This window comes from Gambusia affinis, linkage group LG04 (assembly GCF_019740435.1).
Source record: "Gambusia affinis linkage group LG04, SWU_Gaff_1.0, whole genome shotgun sequence".
In the NCBI taxonomy this organism is placed as follows: domain Eukaryota; kingdom Metazoa; phylum Chordata; class Actinopteri; order Cyprinodontiformes; family Poeciliidae; genus Gambusia; species Gambusia affinis.
The window spans coordinates 10,856,281-10,878,811 of NC_057871.1; the positions used below are offsets into that span (position 1 = coordinate 10,856,281).

Consider the following 22,531-nt stretch of genomic DNA (forward strand, 5'->3'; position numbering starts at 1 on the left):
TAAATCGTCCCAAATTGTCAACATGTGACAATTTGTCAAGTGGAGTAAGGGTTCTGCCCAAGTTGTCAAGTATTGACGCAAAGGGGGTACCCTTCGCGTCAATACTTGACGACTTGGGCAGAAGGCGTCCCGACTCGTCAATATATGACGAGTCGGGAATGAGAATGTGTTGTATTAACTCATATCCTCCAAACAATTGGTTTATTTACAGCTGACCTTGTGGGTACAAAAAAAAAGCCTGTGTGCCACAAGACATCAACTTGTCCCTGCCTTAGGTAAATCTTTTTGATTTAACAAATGGAAAGGTTGATCCTGCCATGAAATCAGTTGATAACACCAAGGTTAAGTACAGACCTCTGGATTTGAAAATGTTGGCAGCCTTTTCTATAATCTCAAACTGCTCTAATCATGCTAAATCTGAGATGTGAAATCTCAGTGCATCTCCAGCCAGTACTCTATATTCTCACAAAGAGGAATTAATCATGGCTCTATAACCATGTGCACTAAGGACAAAGTTAAAAGCAGGGCTTGTAAATAAGCACATATATAAATAATAACCTGGACATTTACAGCTCTGTAAATAAATGTCTAAAGGCTCGTGCTTCATGTCCTCCTTCCAGATGTTCCTGGTAGGAGGTGACCTCTGTCCAGTGGCAGACTGCCCGCTTCAGTGGCCACATAAACATGGGGTCAAGAAGAGAAACTCAAAGTCTGCTCAAAGTCAGAATTAGGTTACAGTAACTTCCAGGAAAAATAAAACTAGGTGAAGAGGAACAGCTGTAAAAAATGCCATGCAAACATAATGTTTAGCTTCCTCACAAGTTCAATTTTTGTTCTCCTATTGAGAACAGTCCTCAAACCAAACACTCCATCAAGCTACAGATATAGTGACATGCAATAATCTCACATCAGTAATCAGAAGTTTCCTAAAACAGTTTAAAAAACAACCTTGTGACTTTCTGATCCACATTAACCAGAACACACTGTGGAACTGGGCAAATTAATCAAAAAGCAATGGAAACCAGACATAGCAAATAGTGAACTGTGAATTATTTTATTCCATATCATGATGGCAGGAAATTGGCCCTTACAGTTTAAGGGGATAATACATAGAGCAAAGAGATCCATGTATGCATATCAGGCAGTTGAAACAGCAAAGAAAAGGTGGAAGGGAAAAAACATGATGAAACGTATGATATAGGTCAGGTACATTTGTGAAAATGCTCCATAGGATTTGTGTGCAAGCTGTATACAAGCATTACTTATGCACATCATGCAATAATGGAAATAAAAACCCAGGGAGAGATGATCTGAGAGTAAGAGGTCTTTCAGTTCATTAGTAGTCGTCCTTTACTGTTGGGCAGTTCCAGAATAATCATGTCAGCTGGATGCTACTGTGTCCTTGACATGACATTCACGAGACTGCACAGCTTTGCTTTGATTTCACTTTGAGTGTGTGTGTGTGTGTGTGTGCGTGTGGGGGTGTGTGTGTGTGTGTCATGTTCTGTATATGAGAGGCTTGGTTCTGTTTACCAAATCAGCTTCACATGCTGGTGCAATAAATCTCCTTACGAATTATTTAATACATTAAAAATCCAGAGAAAAGATGAAAAGGGAGACACTTAAAAAGGGGAGTATAAATTAAAGTTTCCAGCAGCGACATTGACATGAGTTTATATATTATTTTTCCCTTTGCTTTTTAAAATAATTGCATTAACTTATCTCATTAAAGAAAGTATTTTCAGTTTTGGCAATATTACAAAGACAAAGATGAATAATTGTTTTTATGGGATTGTACTGAATGTGATATGCACAAGCATTGCATGATTGTGAAGAGAAAGGAAAAGGAAAATGCCCAAGTGCCATGAATGCTTTTACACACTGAATGTTTTGAAACTGGACTTTCATGCATAGTAACAATGTTGGACATCTTTTTTTTTTTTTTAGGCTTTTTATATCTTTTTAGAGTAGCATCATTAAAATATTAGATAAAAGATTATTTACCAGCTTCAAACTCAAATTATAATGACACATTATGTTTTTCTAGTCAAACTTTATTGGAAATTTCAGTCTTCAGAAATAAAACTACAATAACTGTATGAGTGTTAATAAACCCCGTGAACAATTGTCCTGAAATTACACTGATAAAGATGTTCAGTAAAAAGCACAAAGCTGTTTAACTATTGGTTGTTTTCTAGGTAAATAAAGACAGATTCAGTCACAGTACAGACTTTTCTCATCCATCTGCTTTCATGGGGTCAGAAAAAGGCCAGCAGCTGACATGGAAGTGTGACATTATACGTGTCACTGCAATTAATGACTTCTGCCACTCATACCAAGCAAAATGGCTCATCCACTGGCCCATTATTAGTGGTGTCACCTGTTTTCTGAGTCTGCTCTGCTGAAAGCCTGCTATCTTCATTCAGCTGTACTCATTTTATGTTTTCTTTTCATACTTCATCATCTTGCATTAAGAATCTATATTCCTTCCTTTTTCTGTTTATCACACATTTCCTCACACCTATTGACACTCCAACCCAACAAATGCTATCCATCTTTTGATTTTTATTCTTATAAATCCCTGTTATTAATTTGTGACCATGACTGCTTTTATATGGGGACAAAAATCCTAATTTAAAGTTAGAGCTACGACACAGAGAACACAATTCCTAATAAATGCAAAAACAGACCAATGGAATCAAACACAATAGAGTCTATTAGCTGCATTTTTAAAAATAAACAAACATTTAAAACACACCTTGCTTCTTTTTCAGTTAGCTGGTTGAAGACAAGATGCATTGATTCTTATAATATAGCTTCCTTTCTATAAAGAAGAGCTAAGTTAAATAAAAGGTCGAAATTAAATAAATAAACATCGGAAAAAGAACTTGGACATTACTTGACACCACAAAATGGCACTGCCAGAATTTTTCTTTGACCTCAAAATTGATGGTAACTGTAAAGGACAGCTTGCCGTTTTGTTCCATCAAAGCATATCATATTAGATGCTTCCCAGTGTGGCATCACATTATGTAAGATTTCCATGACTGTCAGTGATGCTCTCAGTTAACCGTATGATTTTATTTTGAGCAGTCATGTCAACCGCAGGTTGTTGAGACATCAGATGCCCACAGATGCATGTGAGCTGCACTAAGGCACCATGGCCCAACTTACAAAGAATTACACAAAACCTTTTTCACTTTAGATTATGCAGGCAGCTTTTGCCCCATGAGGCATTATATCTGACATAAATGGTTTGCTGTGGAGAATTTCCTGTTCCTCCACAGTTAGCTGCTGTAGATTTCAATGTACAGTGGGCAAGAAACAAAATATGCATCTCACTTTTCTATTTTAAAACAGGATTGGAACCTCACCATAGCTTCTCATACTCCATAATAAGATTACACTTCTTTGTGTTTGGTCTGTCACATACAATTTGCAACAAAATACATTGAAGCTCGTGGTTGCAACGTGAACAATTTTTCCAAATTTCAAAGGGTGAGAATTATTTTGGATATCTGTGAATGCAAACATGAATACGTTGAAATCAAGAGGATGTTGAGCTTTAGACAAATGTCAAACAGGAGCAAACACTTTGAGGAAGGTCAAAGAGGAAGTCCTTGTGTTGCTTCTGCAACATTGGCAGCAGCACAATGATTAACAACAAATGTGGCCTTTGTACTCCTTCTCTCTTTCTATCTGGTTCCCTTTTACACTCTGTTGTTGTTGTACTGTTGTTCCAGCTTTGTCTGATGTTATAGGCTTATATTTGCTCTCTTTTCTCTGTCTTGCTTCCTCTCTTCACTCACTTTTTTCATTAAACTTGAAAAGATTGTAGAGCAGACAACTCCATCTCTTCCTCATTAAATATCAGAGGAGTTTGTGTGCAGGGAGACAGAAAGAAAATATGGACCAATTAAAGGGAGAGAAAGATCTACAAAGGGAGCCAAAGGGAATAAGAGAAATGCAGCGAGAAAATCAAAAGTGAAAAAAAAAAACTGAAATGGATGAGAGAAGCTAAAGAATGAGATATGCTCTAAACATGTTTGTGTTGTGTTTGAAACATATCTTAAAGGCATATTTTTCAGTCTAGCTGTTTATATCTTTGAGTTTATCATAAATAATACTCTGGCTGTTATATAACAGATTAAACTCAGCTGATACAACACTTCTGAAGCTGACTTAGTCTTTAAGATTCAGTGTAGAACAGATGAAAAATTCTTGGAGAAATCAGTTTTCTGACAAACTTGGAAACTAAGAGAATAATGTCAAATCTCCACACAATATGAGAAAAAAGAGGCATAAATTATTAATAATATTTCTGCATTTGCTTGGCAAGTCCAGGCCACAAACATCTGTTATCCCTGTGGTCCCTCGCTGATTAGGAAATTCTGCAACTCATGACGGTACGGCCTTATGTTTGGAGGATTTGACCTTTGTCTGATACAGCTGGTCAATAACATATATAAATTAAAAACTTGAAGCGTTCATAGGTGTACATAGCAAATTTTTTATTGTTTTGGCCATTTTCAGAGGATATGAATAACAACAAAAACTTTTTTCACTCATGGTTAGTCGTTGGGTGAAAAGAATCTATACAAACAACCTTATTTAAAAGTTTATATACTGCAGTTTTACTATAGCATGTAAGAACTGACGACAGGCGAACATATCACAGGGGAGGATGGCTACCTGTAGCATGCACACAAGTTGACACACGTTTGTGTCAAAGTCACCAGGGCATATGAATTGTCATTCTAATTTAAAAAGACTAAACATCGTTTGACAATATGCGGCTTCACCCAACCACTAAGAGTTAAAAAAAACATTTTTGTGTTGTCATCCGTGTGTTCTGAAAATGGCCAAAAAACATGGATGAAAATTCCCACTGTAGCATGTAAAGTTATGTTTGTTGGTTGGGGAAAAGTAACACTTGTAGACAGCATTACTTGACTAGGATCCCTTGTGGTTGTCATAGCAGAGCTTTATATGTGATTTTAGAAATGTTGTTTCAAAATTTTGTTCACCTTTTTGAACTAGACCTGATAATGCTGCTTTTTGTGACGTACAAAAATGTGCAGGTGAAAGATTCAGCAGCAGGTTCTGGAGGAAATTCTGGTTCACTATGAAAATAAGATGATACTGGTGAGGATAAGCACCACGGACGATATTTTACATTGTCTACAACAGTGCATGTAGGAGTTCATGGTTTTAAGAAGACAAATAGCATGGAAGAGCTGAGTAATAAATCCTCTTCTACAACTTCTCTTGCAATAATGAGACTCTTCTCATGTTTCCTCCTCCTCCTCTTTTCCTAACCCTGACATGCACAAACACTGTACACTCTCCAGGGGAGCTCTGGCATACCTCAGTCTGTTTGCTACAATTGCTTTTCACAAATGAAACCACTTGCTCTCATACAAACTTGAACACAACTTTGCAAAAATTCAACAAGGGACCCATGCAAATGTAGAAATCTGACAAAACATTTATATAAAGCTTGTACAAGTATTCATACTACTTTAACATGTTCTACATTTTATTACATTAGAACCACAAACTGCAAGTATTACAATGGAATTTAAGGAGATAGACCAAAAAGAAGTTGCACATGGTTGTAAAGTGGTATTATTATATATTTTTTTCAATCGTTAAGCAGCCTGGAGTCCCTTGATTACTCTGGAGGAGCAGCAGCATTACACTGCTCAGGAGGAGAAATCTGTTCACAGAACAACTTTCCAAAAATGGCCTCTGTAACCAATTGTTGCCTTTAATCATCAATTGAAGTTTAATGATTGAAATTTCATTAATTTAATCCTACTCTACTCTTAATCAGTTTAAAGCTAAATTAGCCTGAATCCAAATTTCTACAAATAAACCTAGTTTTGGCATAAACTGATATTACTGCATAACTTTATTTATTGGTTTTATTCGTAAATGTTTATTTTTTACTATTTTATTTCCAAAGTTCATCAGTTTTTCCTTTTATTTAGCAGTTTACTTGAGCATTACCAGCTATGTAGAAGTTTGTTGATTAAGATCCGGTTGAAATACTTACTTTAATAATTCTGGAAACTTTGTGTTTATTCCATTTGTACCCAACGCTTGCCATTTAAGAAAATGAGTGCATAAACTTGAACCTGTCATTATTTACTACCACACCGCCTCTAGCAGGTATTCATAAAACAATTATTGTGCCTGAAAACTATTTGAGTATTATTTCCTGATAATTAGGTGGTGCCTCAGTTGGTAAATTGATCTAAATTACAAACTGTGTTAATATTGGACTTTGACACTTTATGATATTAATAAGTGCCACTAATTATAGTTACTCCATGGAATTTATTTAATTAGTATGATGACGTTTGAAACTTTTAAGAGCAAGCAGGAACTGAACCTGTAACAGAAAGTCTCACCTACCGTTTACTGAGCAGACAAACTGAAATGCAAAGCAATCGTCAATGAAATTCCTCCTGCTGTCCAGGACTCGATGTTTGTGACAGAATATCATGTGATTAAGCAGGTCTGACAGGGAAGTACGGAGGGTTAAGAAAAGGAAGTGCTGCATTTTAAACTTGATAGCAACAGTATTGCATTTCACAGTGTGAATATTTCAAGAGCGCTTCTCAGCTGACCTATTGAAACTTTAAACTGCCTCTTTTGCAGTGAAAATCAAAATGTGCAAAATACATTTCAAACACATAAATATGAAGTAATTTCACAGCAAGCTTAATTTACAGAAACACCAAGAAGTGAATAAAATTAAATAAAGTGTAATTAGATGAGGGGTTTTGTCAGTGCTGAATAGACTTATAAGTACCTATCAGCTATAACAAATTTCCTTCTATTTTTGTATCTCAGTGACAAGTATTTCTGTCAACCCATACTACAGTTTGAAATTTTGTCTAGGAAAACAGAAGAAAACATTAAAAGTATATGTAGTCCTGCAGATAAACTCGTGTTTAATTACTGTAAACGTAAGCTAAACTCATCTGCCATTCAATCATCAGCAAATATTTGAGTGGCTCTCTGATGCTGTGCAATTTGTCTTGGTGTACCTGTTTGGCGTCTGTAGCTGAACACTGCCACCAAGTGGAGAACTCAATGAAGCACAAACTTAAAAAAGGGCAAAACTAATACTCATTCAGGAGGACTTTACTCATTCACACACAAACTGGAGTAGATGATGACAAATGCCATCCCATGGTAGTTAGTAAGTTACTTAAAAAAATTAACTAATGTGAGAGCAGCCAGTAATGACAACTCTTTAGTTTACATGAAGTGGTTTCTTTGCAAATAATTATTTTCTGCTATAAAATGGTGAATTTGGACAGTAAGATGCAAATGTAATAAGTAGTAACTTTCCATTAATTCCTCAATTTCCCTTTTGATTATTTGCACGCCCTGCGGCAGACTGGCGACCTGTCCAGGGTGAACCTCGCGTCTCGCCCAGAATGAAGCTGGAGATGCACCATAACCCTCCTGACCCCATTAGGGACAAGAGTGAACAGAAAATGGATGGATGGATTATTAGCACTTGTTTCAAACTTCTTAAACTATTACTGTTATTTTACTATTTCTGTCTAAAACCTACTTAACATTGAGACTGAACAATAAATTTACTCATCTATCCAATAGGCTGTTTGCTTCTGCTTAGTTGTATGTTAAAATCATCATAAGTACAAAGAAAGAAACTACTTAGAAGTAGTGTCTAATTTTTAAAAAGAAAATCTAATTTCTGTTCTTTAATTTATTCATCAAAGGTTGTTATTTATTCTCTAAACAAGCTCATGTTCAATTATCTCGACAAATCTCAACATGAGTTTATGTGAATCCAAAACACTTTTATGGTTGAAGCAGCAAATATTACAATTTGTTTTTCATAAAAGCCATATGATAAAAAAAGCAACATTTAAAATAGATTTTTTTTTACCTGTCCTTCTCTTAGAGGACAACAATTGGTAATAGTAGGAGCATGTGTGTCATAGGGCAGTCACTGTAATTAGTTTTACACAGATGACTGGAAGTCTGTGCAATGTCCAAGTAAGAATAGAAACACAAACGTGTGTGTAGGGGTGTGCCTGTGTGTGTGTGCGGGCGTGTGTATGCGTGTGTATCAGGGAGCAATCAGTATAGCATGGAGGACACAAGTGTTAAATTCAAAAGTGGGTTTTTAATTTACCACCAAAATAAAAACCCCATACTTTTCAAATATGTGTGAAAAATAGTTAACAAAAGATAAATCAAGATAAATCTTTTAAACAGTCAATGTCAAAATTGATTAAAGATATACAATAGCACTGCACAGTCCAGTGTAAATGTAGAATGTGTCATTATACTTTACAGGATCTGCCAGGATACATGTCTTTGAGTTATCATCTGCATTCACTCTCCGTTTCCCAGGTCAGTGAGACACTTCCCAGAGGAGCTAATCAGCGCCTCCACAATGTTCCTGCTGAAAAGCACCACCTCACTAGGGAGCCAATCAGGCAAACCGTTCAATTATGCTGACATGCTGAGAACCATGGAAACACACAGTAACAGATCAGGTCTGTATGCACTGATAAAAACCGTAGGAATCACATTGTAGGTATTTTAGGAAGAAGACAAGCAGAGCCCTCACTTTATAGAAAACTGCAACTAGTAATTCTGTTCAAGCTTTGATTCTAAAATACTGAATTCTTTAATTAAAATTTGTAGAAACTCTGATGTAAAAAAAAATGCTACACACTGCTGGCGAAACAGGGAACTTGTGAAATTATGGGGTTTTCATAGTAAAGATGGAGTCAGATGACTGTCACTGACAAAAAAAAACAGTGATAATAATAACTATGTATTCATAAAACAATAAATTCTTTTAATAATAGTCTCTAAAAATACCACCAAAATTATATTTTTCGGCAAAACACTTCCAAAATGCCAACATCATCTTAAAAATTACTACATATTGCAATTATTACAACACAGTAATCTGGGTCACCAGGAAACAGCTGATCTGTCAGCTGCTCAATTTTGTGTGTGATAGCACCCCATTCATGTGTCCAGACAACAACACTAACATCCCTTAAATCTCTTCAGATGTAAATGATTTGTATTTTTTTCATAAAACCAGTGAACTGATCAGCTAGTGCATATCTTTTGGTCAAAAGTACACAAAATGTTGAAGGAAAAGATAATCGTGGCCTGAAACTAAGCTAAGAAACACATCTAGGTGCAATTTTTCATTACAAGAAAGTTTCAGTGACAAGTGTATCTCATTAAAAAAGTCTGTTTCTCATTTTAATAATATATAAATATATGTTTTTTTGACAGATTCAAACTCTTTAAAAAGGCATAAGGGCTCCCTGACTATCTTCTTACTCTTGTTCTTATAGATGACATTCAAACATCCCCCAAGATGTTTCACTGATAAAATCTTTTTTGTATAAAAAAGTCTTAGTACTTTACTGCAGCTTAGTGGTAAGACAAGCCATTATGCCTGAAATAGTAGAGTTCTCAAGACATTTTAAAATAATATAGAAGTATCCTTTATAGTCACACAGAGGAAAAATTCCGGTCATCAAGTTGAAGCATGTAGGTTAACAGATAAAAATAAAAACAGAAAGGAAGAATGACAGACTGTACACTAAGGGAAAATTTATAGCAGGAGGAAAAAATACTCTGCAGGTTTTCATGTCTTTTGAGCGATATAAGCACAACTTTTACAGTAGTTGTGTCACTCGATGACTGGATTGTAAATCTATTTCTTTATGTTGAAACAGAGCTTTTTGCATTTGGTTTGGTTCTGATTGAAGTAAAGCCTGCTATTACTTCTCATCATACCACATATCCGCCCAGTGATCTCCAAAAAAGGAAGTGTGCTTACAGGTTTGACTTCCCCCGTTGCGCTGTCTTCAAGAGGATGTCAGAAGCATTAAGAAAACACAGAGAGAGGAAAACAGGGGAGAGAGAGAATGAAGCATATATTTGGAGGTGCTTTATTTACTTCAGTCAGTCTTCTTTTAGGGTCAAGGATGCTGTGTGTCAGTGGTCGCTCACTCTGGCTTTATCCCCCTATACTCGCTTTCTTACAACTTTTGGGTAAGCATTTTAACAGAAATCTGTTTGAAATTTGATCTTTTCATTAAAAAAATCTGTTTGTGGGAGAAAACTTTTGTCAGTACTTGTCTATTATTGACTAATAAAAAAATATATGACAGTGAAAAACAATTCTATGTTTTAGTGTTCTAATTTTCACCCGAAATTGTCTGTTTAGATCAACTTGAACATCTGACGAAGCAATCTTTTATTTCCATGTTTGAAGATGATGTTATTTCTTAGGGAAGTTGGGTAACTTGTATTTTATCTTTCCTTCATGCAGAAAGAGTGTCAGCCTCCACTTCCTCTCCCACTCTTCCAACTCCTACCTTGGACATCTACTCCAGGTCAGGAGACCTAGTGGTCCTGGTCTGCCGTGCTCCTAAGGGCCACAGTGGTGTTCTGTTCATGTTGTACCGTGACACCAGAAAAGTAATTTGAGTTTTTTAAAAATTAAATTAAACTGTTGAACAGTTTCATTATGTAAATCGCGTTTGACGTATTTTGTGATTATATTCAGTGTACTATTTTCTCATTTTATTGAGATGGACTCGCGTGAACTGCTTTACGCAACTGAGCAGGTTCACTTCACTGTCAGGATGGATGAACCAGATTCAGGTCAGCGGCATCTTTACTGCTGCGTATACAAGAACCAAGCGGGACTATACAGTCTGTTCAGCCCCTACTTCCAACTAAAGGAACAAAGAGGTACTGTTTTACAACTTCCCTACTTGATCAACCCCTAGCAGCGCTAAAAATGAATTAAGCTCTAACTCAACTTTTTTCATTTTTGAGAATAAGTTTTGGTGTCAAGTTAAGAAAGAATACATGTTTCTGTTCTTTATTTCAACCCACATGGTTTATTTCTGTGCCGTTAAAAATATCACCGTTACCTGTTCAGCTATGAATTATATGGAGAATGAAACTGACTGTTCAGTAGAAATCCAAATGAGTCACATGGTTTGCAGGTTAAATCCGCAGCCGGTTTGAGATTTTACACATGGTATAAAATAAACACTCCCATCCGCTCTACAGTAACCCCAAAAACACACTTCTGTATGCAGGTGCTGTTTGTGGTTTCTTATTGTCCTCAGCTCTGTGGGTGTGGAGAGCAATAGTAACATCCTGCTCTTCATATAGAAACTACACACACCCACCGATACACACACACAGACAAAAAGATCAAACACTGGTACTGGTTTCCACTACTCCCATTCACAAAGGGAAGTTTGGTTAGGAACTAGGAACATGGTAGTATTGTAGATATAACACACTTCATCCATGTATTGTCTCAGTTGCAGAGGGGGCTGGTGTCTATATCTCCAGCAGTGACTGGATGAGAGGTGGTGCTCATCCTGGACTGCTGGTTCCAAATACTGATATGTAAAATCAAGTATGTCACAAATAAAGTTGTATCGATTGGTCTAATCAATTCTCTGATGTCTGGTTGTATCCCAGATACCTTACAACATGCTGTAGTGCAACTTTTTAAAAATTAAACACAACCTTGATCACTCTGTTTTTATTTTATTATTTTTTTTTTTAACGGACAGTTTCTAAGCTCCATTTCTATTAAGAGTGTTGGAAACAGAGTTTTATAATAAACAGTTACAGTGATTTCATAAATATTTAGCTGGTCAAAATTTTGATCAAGTCTTGCCACAGCACAGAGCTTCCTTACCCTTAAAAAGCCAAAGAGATATTATAATTAGAATGATGATCTATATGGTAAAGACAGTACCATCATGAATCCATGAATTCATTTTGACATCAATTGGCAACACACTGTGGCGTAAACTTTAAAAGTTCTGCCTGATGTGTAAAACAAACCTTTTATTCTTAAAGCTCCATTTCAAAGTAAAATCCTATATTCCATCAATGAACTTTGGATATACTTTGTTATATTTCACTTGGATTACAGCAATGTTCTATAAGCTGGTTCTCTTTTGGAAAAGCTTAATAGTCCTGCTCCCAAAAACAGGCTTACTGGCTACTGGTGGTTCATTGTTTATGTAGAAATGTGGGCTTAATAAACTGTTACACCTGCTCAAAAGATGTTACTTTTAAAAGGACCTTTACTTTTAAAAGGCATAGATAGATTTTATATTGTTTTTTATGCATTTTTTTTGTTTGTGTAGCACATTTCAACAGCAAGGCAGTTCAGATTTTAGGACTCACGTTTCACTAATTTATACATTGTACAACAGTGGTGCTGTTTTGACTGTGCTTCAGAAATACACTTTAACTGGTCAAGATAACATTTCAGTGTTTCTCTGTTTTTTTTCCCGGTCCAAACAGCTGACGCCCCGACTCCTCCCATTTCTTCGTGTCCCTCTCCTGTCTTATCTGTACAGCCCTCAGATGGTGCGGTGACACTGGGAGACACGCTCCACTTTCGATGTAGCGTCCCCATTCATTCAAACCAGTTACAGTCCCAGTCTAGCAAACCTGCAATGTTTCTTTTGCTGAGGGAGCAAACAGGGATAACATCTGTCATCCCGCTGCGTCAGGCCAGTCAGTTGTCAAACCCTGAACCACAGCCAGGGGTCTTCAATGTGGGACCAGTAAGAGGAGGTGAGGAGGGACAGTATACCTGCCTCTACCAGATCAACAGTAAAAAGGGATTGGTTAACTCATCTGTCAGCAATGTGGTGCAAGTCACAATTAGAGGTGAGGATTTCTTTTATTACTTCAGTAACCTATGTCTTGCCAATTCACAAGAACACCTTAAGGCAGAGGTCTCAAAACATTTGACCTGAGGCCAAAATCATGGTCTCAAGAGTCTCGATATAAAGTTTGAGTGACGGAGAGATAGAAATATTGACAAAGTTGAAGCTAAAAATTCAAGGACAAAATAATGATTTTTATTTAAACAGATTTAGAAAATGGTATTATGCATTGCGTCTTTATGCCATGTCATATTTTAGTTTTAATATAGAATTTCTAACTTGTAAAAACCTTACTTTTCACTCCTAAACATGACAGAAAATAATAAAAAACCTGTATAATTACCTCAAGTGTATCTGGTATGTAGTTTTACAGGTTTATTCTTGATCCTGGTTGGCTATTTTTTTGCTCCTAGGTGTGCTTCCTGTGCCCTCCCTGGTTCTCCAGCAGCAAACAGACGTGTGGCATTTGCTCTGTACAGGATCCCCTGCATATCCTGGTTGTGTGTTCTCACTCTACGTTGCTGACAGTGAACTTCCTGTGGCAACTTACCGTGCAAAAACTTTGCATCATCAAGTCACATTCCCTGTGCCTGTCCAGGATTCACCAGTGACCTTTTATCAGTGCCAGTACAGGGCTCCATTAGGAAGCACATGGAGCCTCTCGGAGAGAAGCGTCCCTCTGGCTTTAACTATAGGTAGAAACCTGCTGTGCTATTATATGCAGTGTTATAGATGCTTTGATTTTTGACAGTTTCTTTTCCTGCGTTTTTCAGGAAATTCCTCTCCAACATCGAAAGGTAATTTCTAATTTGTTAAATCGTTAAATGGGAAAGGATGGGGGAATCATTGCAGCCAGATATGAATGTATATGCTCGTATTTAAAATGCTATTTTTCTCCTTAATTTTTGGACAATGGACAATGTTTGTGTTCCAGGTGTGGACTGGCCTTTTGCACTGGGCTCCTTCTCTGCAGCCATATTGTTTCTCTGCTCTGCAGTTTTTGTGGTTGTGCTGGTTAAGAGAAAAGGTAGATTCCACAAGAAACTCCTCTTCCTTATTTAAACTTTCTTTTCTTCATTTGCTGAAGTCATAATATCTCTTTTTCTCTCATTTTCACTTCTCCTAAGTAAAAACAGCTGCCAAGGAAAAGAAGAGAAGGTACTGCATTCACAGCTCTGATGGATGCTCTAAAGAGCGTGTAGTTTCTTCACAAAATGATTGTACATTTTTGCACCTCAGGAACAATTGTGTTCCTCACACATACATCATTGTGTATATCTTAAAATGAAAACCAAATGCAAATATGCTACATAAATTCAGATTTTCTTTGCTTACAGGTGTATTTATGTTAAGTAGTGCCCTTATTGCTCTGTTTCAGACAACAAGCACAGTTCTGGACTAAAGTGCACGCTCGAGACCACGTTGTTGGTAAGTTCTCTTCTTCAGAATGTCATTTCCCCTTTACGATGCATGACTCAAAGCACTTCTGCTCATTCTTTTGTCCATTTGCTTGTATAAGAATAAAATGTAAAGTCCCAAGTGCATGGGAACAACACATGCTGAAAGGGCTTTTTTTAAATGAATGTGATTGTTTTTCTTTTTTGTTTTTGTTTCAGATCTTACTCTCAGGCGTACAAGTTTTGATTCCCAGGTATTTTTTGTCTTTTATATTGAAAGAGGAAGTAGATAAACATCTGAATAATGTGGTACAGATTTGTTTTTCAGCTTTATTACCATTACACCTCTAAATAAAATCCAGTGTAACAATTTACTTTCAGGCATTACATAATTATTAAATAGAGTCTATCTTAGTGTAATTTATTCCCAGAATAAATAGTTTACTATAAAACATTGATGAACACAGCATCAGGAGCAAAGATGATTCTCATGTTGGTTCTAACTGTAGCGATCCACATCTTTGATTGGAGAATCAAATGACAGGAGAACTACATGTTCTACACAAATCAGGTTTTTGTGGACAGTGACACGAAGAGAGCTTTTGCTAAAAGAAAGCAAAATCTGAGGTGGGAAAAGACGCTCACAGATACTTTCCATCCAACATGGCTGATCATAAGCTATTTTGCAAAGCTGGTAGTGACGTACTTCAAAAGTCTTAAAGTGATTTAAAGTGAGATTCAGTAAAATCGAGACTCAGAAGATTAAAGACAAATACATGCCAGATCTATAAGATTTTTTTGTTTTGTAGTTTTGAAAACCCTAGTATTTTTGCCTTTGACGTCATAATCTATTTTGGTCTATATGAAGAAAAACAAACAATAAAACATTTATGGTTGCAGTAACAATGTGCAAAGGCAATACTCAATGGAGATGAATGTGTCTGATTTGGATGTTTAACAGAATCCATTTACAGGAAACCTGGTGAATCTTGTGATTTTTGAGAATTTTCTTTGGATTGGAATATTTCAGCACATTTTCACTGTAACAGAGAAGTGGAGGTTTCTCCACTTCTTCAGTTGGAATTTGTGGTATTTTTGTGGCCTCCATTTGTAGATGTCCCATACAAACAACAGTAAACTTTCCAATCTCTTTGCTGTAAACACACATTAATCATTACAAATCAACCAATCGTCCTTCCCAAACATATTTTAACTCAAACTTGGGCACACATCATTTTTCATTCATGCTGTTGTGCACGGTTAGCACATTCTTCTCATTAGGTGCAATTATTTTCATTCATTAGCTTGATGAAAGGCTCTCATCAGACCAAAAGCTCTGCTTGCCTTTGCAGAGCTCCTCAGCAGGCATCATAAACAAATGAGTGCAGTCGCCAGCTAGGTTTCCCTCATGCTAGAGAACAAGAATGTTTTCAGCAGAACAAAAATGATCTTTAGGTGTATGCTTTATGTCTGTGGGGGTTGTTGAATAAACCGAAAATGTGTTTGGATTTCCATGATGTTAATTAGACTAATTGGGAATAGTCATTCTCAGGGCTGATGCTGTGAAAGCAGAGACAAAATGACAGAGAAGTTTCTTTTCATGTAAACAAAACACAGTTATTTAAATATTTTCCTTTAAAGGCCCCACAAACCGTAAAACCATCAGTTTTTTTTTTTTTTACTGTGGAACATAAATTTGGAGTGATTTATGTGAACAACAGAAATCTTGGAATGAGGGATCATTAAATGATTTGATTACTTTAAAATGTTTGATGACATGTCCTGGCTTTCAAAATCCCTCACATTTCCTTCAATTTTAACGTTACTGGCTTTTTCTATCATAGACCAACACAAGGTAGAACATAATTGTAAAATAAACCAAAACGACACATGCTTCAAAAATATATATAAAACAAAAAAAACAAAACAAAGAACTACATCTATAGCAGCTTTGGCAAGTAGTTTAAGCACAGCCAGATTGGATAAAAAGCATCTGTGAGCATCTATAAAAATAAATAATAATAATAATAATAAAAGAACCTATAAATATTTATATGCTGAAGTAAAAATAAAACCAAACTACATATTTTTAAATTAAATAAAAAATCTGAAATTGATTACCTTTGCTTTGTCCTGAGACAATACTTTGTATATAATCTCCTTTGGTTGCCATTACAGATATATATATATTTTTAGAGTAAATTTACCAGCTTTGGATTCTAAGCCCATTCTTTAAAAAAATAAATATAAAAAAACTTCCCCACATCATGATGCAGCCACTATCATGTTTCACTGAGGGGATAGTGTGTTCACAGTATAGAATTAGTACATGGTGTACAAAACTGCTTGCTGCTGCTGGGTTTCCTACATTCCTCACGACAAACCTTAAAACAACACTGTCCTTTAATCTTGTCTTCTTGCCACTCCTCCATAAAGGCCATTGTGTGGCATTCAAGCTAATGTTTGTTCAGGTGAGAATCTCTGCATGAAATCAATGCCTGGCCTGAGAGTTTAGGAGGATGGCTATGTCTTGGTAGGTTTGTAGTGTCAAACTCCTCAGATGCTGAAAACACTTCTAAAACACTTAAAGCCAAAACCTACATTAACCTTCTCCACAACTTTATCTCTGACCTGTTTGCTATATTTCTTGCTCTGCATGATGTTGATGCTGATACTAAGATTACTTTACAAACAGACAGGCTATTTACTGACTAAGTAGTGATTGGAAACAGTGGATTTGAAGTAAGAAAATAAAGAAGGCGGCATTGGATGAAGCTTTCTTTAGTATTTACTTATTGACTTCAGAAAATCTTGATAGACTGTCTTAACATGTTTGTTTCTTTACAGGAATGGGCCTGTGGGGAAACAGAGACACCCTCTAGATCTTCTCTCTGGAACCCCCTCTCTACTTTCACAACCCCAATGCATTGAAAATGTTTATTTCACATCTGCCTGTGTGTGTGTGTGTGTGTGTGTGGGTTGGGGTGTGCGGGCATCTGCGTGTGTGTGTGTATTTGGGAATGTAATCATGGTTTATCAATGTAGCAACAGTTGGCGTTACACAGCATGACATGAAGGGGACTTTTCCTGTTCTTCCTTTTTCATTTATGTGTAGGAGTTACTGTAAGATTATTTCTTCTTATATGTTTGTTGTTACTAAGTCTATGAAATTAAATGCAGATTTTATTATCTTTTTTATAATGTTTACTGTAAATTTTGTATTTTTCTCTATGACTAAAGATCCATTCATTAACAAATTAGCCTATATGTTGCAGTTACTAGGAGGTAGAAGTGAATTTCGAAACGGACTGATGAGAGTTTTGTAGCCAACTTCCGATCACCAGTTTCTTTTAAGTTTTTATATGTAACTCTTTCTCTTTTAACAAATTTTCTAGTCTTCGGGCCAGGAGTCAGTATCAGTTATTTATGTTAACCAATGTGTGTGTGATAGTTTAAAACAGTGGTTACTATTATTAAAAAAACAAGAGTGAGTTTACATTTTCAGCAGTCTTTAGCATCATATATTAGCACAATTAGCATGGTTTATCATGCTAATCGTGCAAAATGAAATGCAAAATGTGTGCGTTTCCTAGACTAGAGAATCTCCTGATGTTAATTTCCAAAAGTGGCAATATTTGCAAATCCTATTTTTTTCATCACAGACTATTCAAAATGATAAATCCTGCCCTCCGCACCTTTGTTCTCCATAACTTTGAATTACTTTTCCTTAACATAAACAACTTCCACACAGAATATTGTCATCGTTAGCATAAGTTGCTTCTGGTCATCAGTCGATTTCCTGCTGCATCTTTAAAACAAAAAATAAACCTCTTTGTGGTTTTGCAGTAAATGTGCCACCCTTAGTGAGAACCTAATCCTATGCTTGCCTATACATGGTTAAGTATTTGTGGATTTTTCGGTGGAACGTACCTCCTAACTATTCATGGAAAATTCACCTATTCAATAATTATTACTTTTTTGTAGTGTATATCTAAAATAATTGCAAAATGCAGTTTGGGGAGCTAGAATACATGGGAACAATGCTACTACTGCTACATAGTCAACCGAGGATTCCTTTTCCTTGGTGATGATTGGTCCAAGAGTGCAGATAAGGAAGATCATAGATGTTACTTTTCAGTTAGGCAAGATAGTTTCTACATATAGCTCAAGGTGTTTTTGGTGTTTAAATTATTGAATTAAGCTGTTATAAAAATGCTTCTGTTTAATAGGAGGCGTGTCAGAAGATAAAATGCTCTAAAGAGAGTACTATTCAAAATCAGTAAAGGCTAAGAAATTAATATGCATTACACATCCAAGAGTAAAATGATGCATTACTGAGATGCTGGGTTTCTGATGAATGTCCTGCAGAGGGCACTGTTTCTTTACAGTTCTGATGTTATAAAGACCTTGAAGAACAACTTATTTACTGTCATTTATCAAGCTGGTGTTCTTGTAAGAGAATAACAGATCCAGTGGAATATTGTGACCATGACATGCATGAAGCCAAACAATCCTGTAAATATCCTCCAATTACAACATAATATGATTATCTGTCTTTCTTCTTATTATGTAATAATAAGATTATAGTGTCTTACAACACAGTCTTTATATCTGTCCCAGAATACATGAGCTATGAGTGATATATTAAAAGGATGTAGAAGTAAGAAGCATGGCCCACCTGTTTGTAACTTTTTCATGTTGTGCAGTAATTGTGCAGAGAAAGGCTCTCTTTCAACAGAAGAAAGGAAGGCCCATGTTTTTGTCAATTATCACATTTCCTGAGCCTCGCAGCTGTGCAAACCTGCCAGTTACTTCCTGAAAGGTGAAAATATTTGCAGAAGACTGTTGAGTATGCTCTGCACACTTGAATCATATGCTTCCTGTATGGTCATTAACAAATGTGGTGTTGAGATATTCAGCTATAATGTGATTAGTCTCATTGATCAGAGAGTTATAGAAAAAGGCAACAGGAATGTGAGTTTGATAATGTTGTAGCAATACATCACTAGCCTGAATACTAGCCTGCAGCATTTTGTGAGTTAAGGACATACAATATTTTATAAATCACCCTCTAATCATTTGACATGTATTTGTTTCAGTTTATTTATATAGCTTCAATTCACAACAAATATTATTTCAAGGTTCTTTGGGGGAAAAAAGGATAAATTCCATCCTGTCAAATATGTAGATTTAAAGTCAGCTACATACATTCCAATTTAAAACTAACTATGAAATATTAATGTTTATTATTTACTGACTTGCATAAATCTAAAAGTATTAAATAAAAACATAACTTAAGTACTGAATAACTAATTAGACCATCTAATTTAGTATTTAAAAATTAGATAATGAAAAACAAAACAAAGTTATGTGCAAATTCAGGTATTTTAAAGAATAAGACAATGTAATAACACATTTACCAAATAAATTTAGGAAGAGGAAACACTTTTCTAAATAAAATTTCTTTAACATAAAACTTAGGAAACCAATACTCTCGCAGGGTAATGTTTATATGTTAGAACGGGTCCAAGTAATTTCAGAGACAATATTTACTGTTTTCTATATTATTACTTGACCTCCAAATGGTACAACAGGCTCAGCAGATAGAAAATAAAAGAGTTTATGAACAAACAAGAAGTCTTGCTTTAATATAAAATGTTGGTAAGTGTATCTATTGTGCATTTATGGATAAAACAAGCTTGTTCTTCATTCAGTGAAGTTACTTGCAGTGGCTCGTGTATCAAAAAATTAGACCAATAAAAACTTTGTTCATACATAAATGCAGACCCAATAAACTTTAGTTAAATACCTTAAAGATTAGGATTTTCAAATGGAATGTTTAATGTAGCAAACCACTTGAACACATATTGTATTATTATGCTTACTTCATTTTCTAAACCCACGACTTTGTTACTAAAAATAATAGCACAAGAAAGAGCAGTTTAGAATTGAATGGGCTGTATCATTTGTTTGCAGTTTAATATGTTTCCCCATGGGTTTACGAAATATGTTTCACTTGGGATATTTTAGTGTGGCTTTAATATGCGCCCAAGTAATTCATCATAGCACCCGGAGCTAAAAGTATACTTGCATGCAGCCGTCTTTAAATACGTACTTACTGTATAATAGCTGAGTAACTGTACTGTGCAGCCTTTAAGCCATAGCTGAAAAAAAAATTTAATCTCAGTTTTCTGAAGGTGTTCACGTTTTTTCTTTTGATTGATTCTATACCTATTTTCTCTCCCAGCTTCGTATCTGACATGACTATCCATTGTACACAGAAAATGGAAGGATACCAAAACCTATTTGTTGCACATAATAGCTATGTGAAAATATAGGTTTCACATAGGCATCACATAGCCGTGAGGCATCTTTCAGGTTGGGTTTTAGCCTGTTATGCTAAAAAACAATGTTTAACTTATTATCCAGCGTGACCTAAGTGCTCAGCTAATAGCTGTTTGAAAATTATTTTGTTAGTGTATACATTGTTAAAGCCTGAATGAAAATCAACTTAAACAAAAATTATGTCATTTAAAACAACTTGGTAATAAACTGAAAATGATTTAAAAGCAGCAGAGTCTGTACTGGCTCCAGTCTGAGGGTCCTGGATAAAAATAAAACAGAAAGTTTGTTTTGGTTCTGTCAGCACCTCCCTCCTTCATTACTGCTGGGTGGTGAGTTTCCGTGAGATCCACACAGAAAGTCAACAAAAAAAAGCAAGTTGACATGAATTGTCTGGTTAATCTCTTTGTTATGGCAAACCTGCTTAAATAGAAAGTTATGCCCTCCTGTCCTTTAGTCTTTGTTAGGTGTTAGTCATATAATTGGGTGCATTCAGATAAATGTGTGTGTAAACATTTCAAAGACTGGGCTTTTCTGTAGTGAAGTTGCTTAGTGTTCGTGGCCCTTTCAGTCTGACTGAAACTTTTACTGTGTTAGCAGAGTGTAATTGCAGTGGAGAGTGTCACGAGGATGGGTGTGATGCTCCAAAGAATCACTCCTCTGACATTTACTGAAACGTATGCTTCATATTACAGGTGTTCAACACCAAGTTTAAGTTTTTCAAAACTGCGTTGGACTTTTTCTTCTGTTGTTTTTTGCTTTCTTCCTCCAAATGGCTAAAATTTGTGAATTATTAACCCTTTTATTTCTGAAACATTTAATATAAATGTATGTCACAAAAAACTGAAAACCACAAAAATAGTCAGTTCCACTTTGAAGATCCTGTTAGATCCTGCACTATGACTCATTAACATGCACTATTCTATCTTATATGTGTCAGCAGTGAATTGAATTGGTCCACTCCCCAACTCCACACAATGACAGAAATCAGGTTCATTTTTAGTGACTCAGCTTAGCTATTTAATCCAACCTTTCACAAAATTCAAAGCAAAACGCCACACCCACACACTAGGCATTGCTAGACATACAGAACAACTTCCACTTGAAGGGAAATCAAAAGAAGAATCTCTTCCATTGTCTTATGACAACACACACACACACACACGCACACCCACACACACACACACACATGATACAAAGTGACTGAAAACTGAAGCCATCTGTGCATGAAAGTCTGGGTATTATCACTGTGGGTGCATTTACTGTGAAACTGACTCAATGGCACTCATAATAATGGATAATATTTCATCAGCTTTATTTTTTTGCATTTTGTTGTGCTTTGATTTTATAGTGATACTAGTGTTCAACATGAGTTTGTATTGTTTGTTGTGTATTTAATTGTGGTATCAGCTTTGTTTAGAGCACAAAATCCAAGATATTTTTTTTTTACTTTGGGGACAATAAAGAATACATCAATCTATTATCTATTTAATATTTTGATCACATGATGTCACCTCTTTCTCTATTTGGTTGGTTGAAGTTCAGATTGTTTTGCACCCAAATATGTCAGACAATTTGAAACCGCTTGGACAAACTGATGGTGTTAAAGTCATTTTCTAAAATCTCTTCATGTGTGCAGAAGGTAAATGTGGTCATGCAAATATTTGTCACTATGAGGCCACCTGAGGTTGTTATGGGTTGATCACATCTGATTCTTAACTCCAGTTCTAACCATTTAAATCAATATTTGATTGAAATAATTTTTTCAATCAAATATTTTTATTTTTTTTATAATAAATAAAAATAAAGGATCAGTAACGACAACTTACTCATTTGGACATTAAAAAAGAAATTTATATTTTTTTATGTCCACTGAAAAAACCTACAAACAAAAAAACAATAATTTCCATGAAATTGATCTTTGGTAAAATTTATTATATTACATTTAGATCTTTTTTTAAATGGGTGATCTTTATAATTGAACTTGAGAAGATCATTTAAATTTCCACCCAATTGTTTGTGCTACCAGAAATTGTCTTGTTGGAA

At 35.6% G+C, this 22,531-nt stretch overlaps 1 protein-coding gene across 1 annotated transcript; it reads left to right on the forward strand.

Annotated features, from left to right (window-relative positions):
• Positions 1 to 9,924: 9,924 nt before the first annotated feature.
• Positions 9,925 to 17,341, forward strand: LOC122830166 (alpha-1B-glycoprotein-like). The gene is made up of 11 exons (XM_044115300.1): positions 9,925 to 10,080; positions 10,361 to 10,509; positions 10,623 to 10,785; positions 12,376 to 12,747; positions 13,160 to 13,441; positions 13,520 to 13,543; positions 13,681 to 13,773; positions 13,874 to 13,904; positions 14,125 to 14,174; positions 14,363 to 14,397; positions 16,991 to 17,341. Exons 1-11 carry the CDS (start codon positions 9,954 to 9,956, stop codon positions 17,072 to 17,074), a joined length of 1,410 nt encoding a protein of 469 aa, XP_043971235.1. The 5' UTR covers positions 9,925 to 9,953; the 3' UTR covers positions 17,075 to 17,341.
• Positions 17,342 to 22,531: the final 5,190 nt, after the last annotated feature.

Coding starts and splice junctions, on each gene's coding strand:
- LOC122830166 (XM_044115300.1), top strand. CDS start 9,954: ATGAAGCATATATTTGGAGGTGCTTTATTTACTTCAGTCAGTCTTCTT. Junction 13,544..13,680: donor TTCCTCTCCAACATCGAAAG/GTAATTTCTAAT, acceptor TTTGTGTTCCAG/GTGTGGACTGGCCTTTTGCA. Junction 13,774..13,873: donor TGTGCTGGTTAAGAGAAAAG/GTAGATTCCACA, acceptor ACTTCTCCTAAG/TAAAAACAGCTGCCAAGGAA.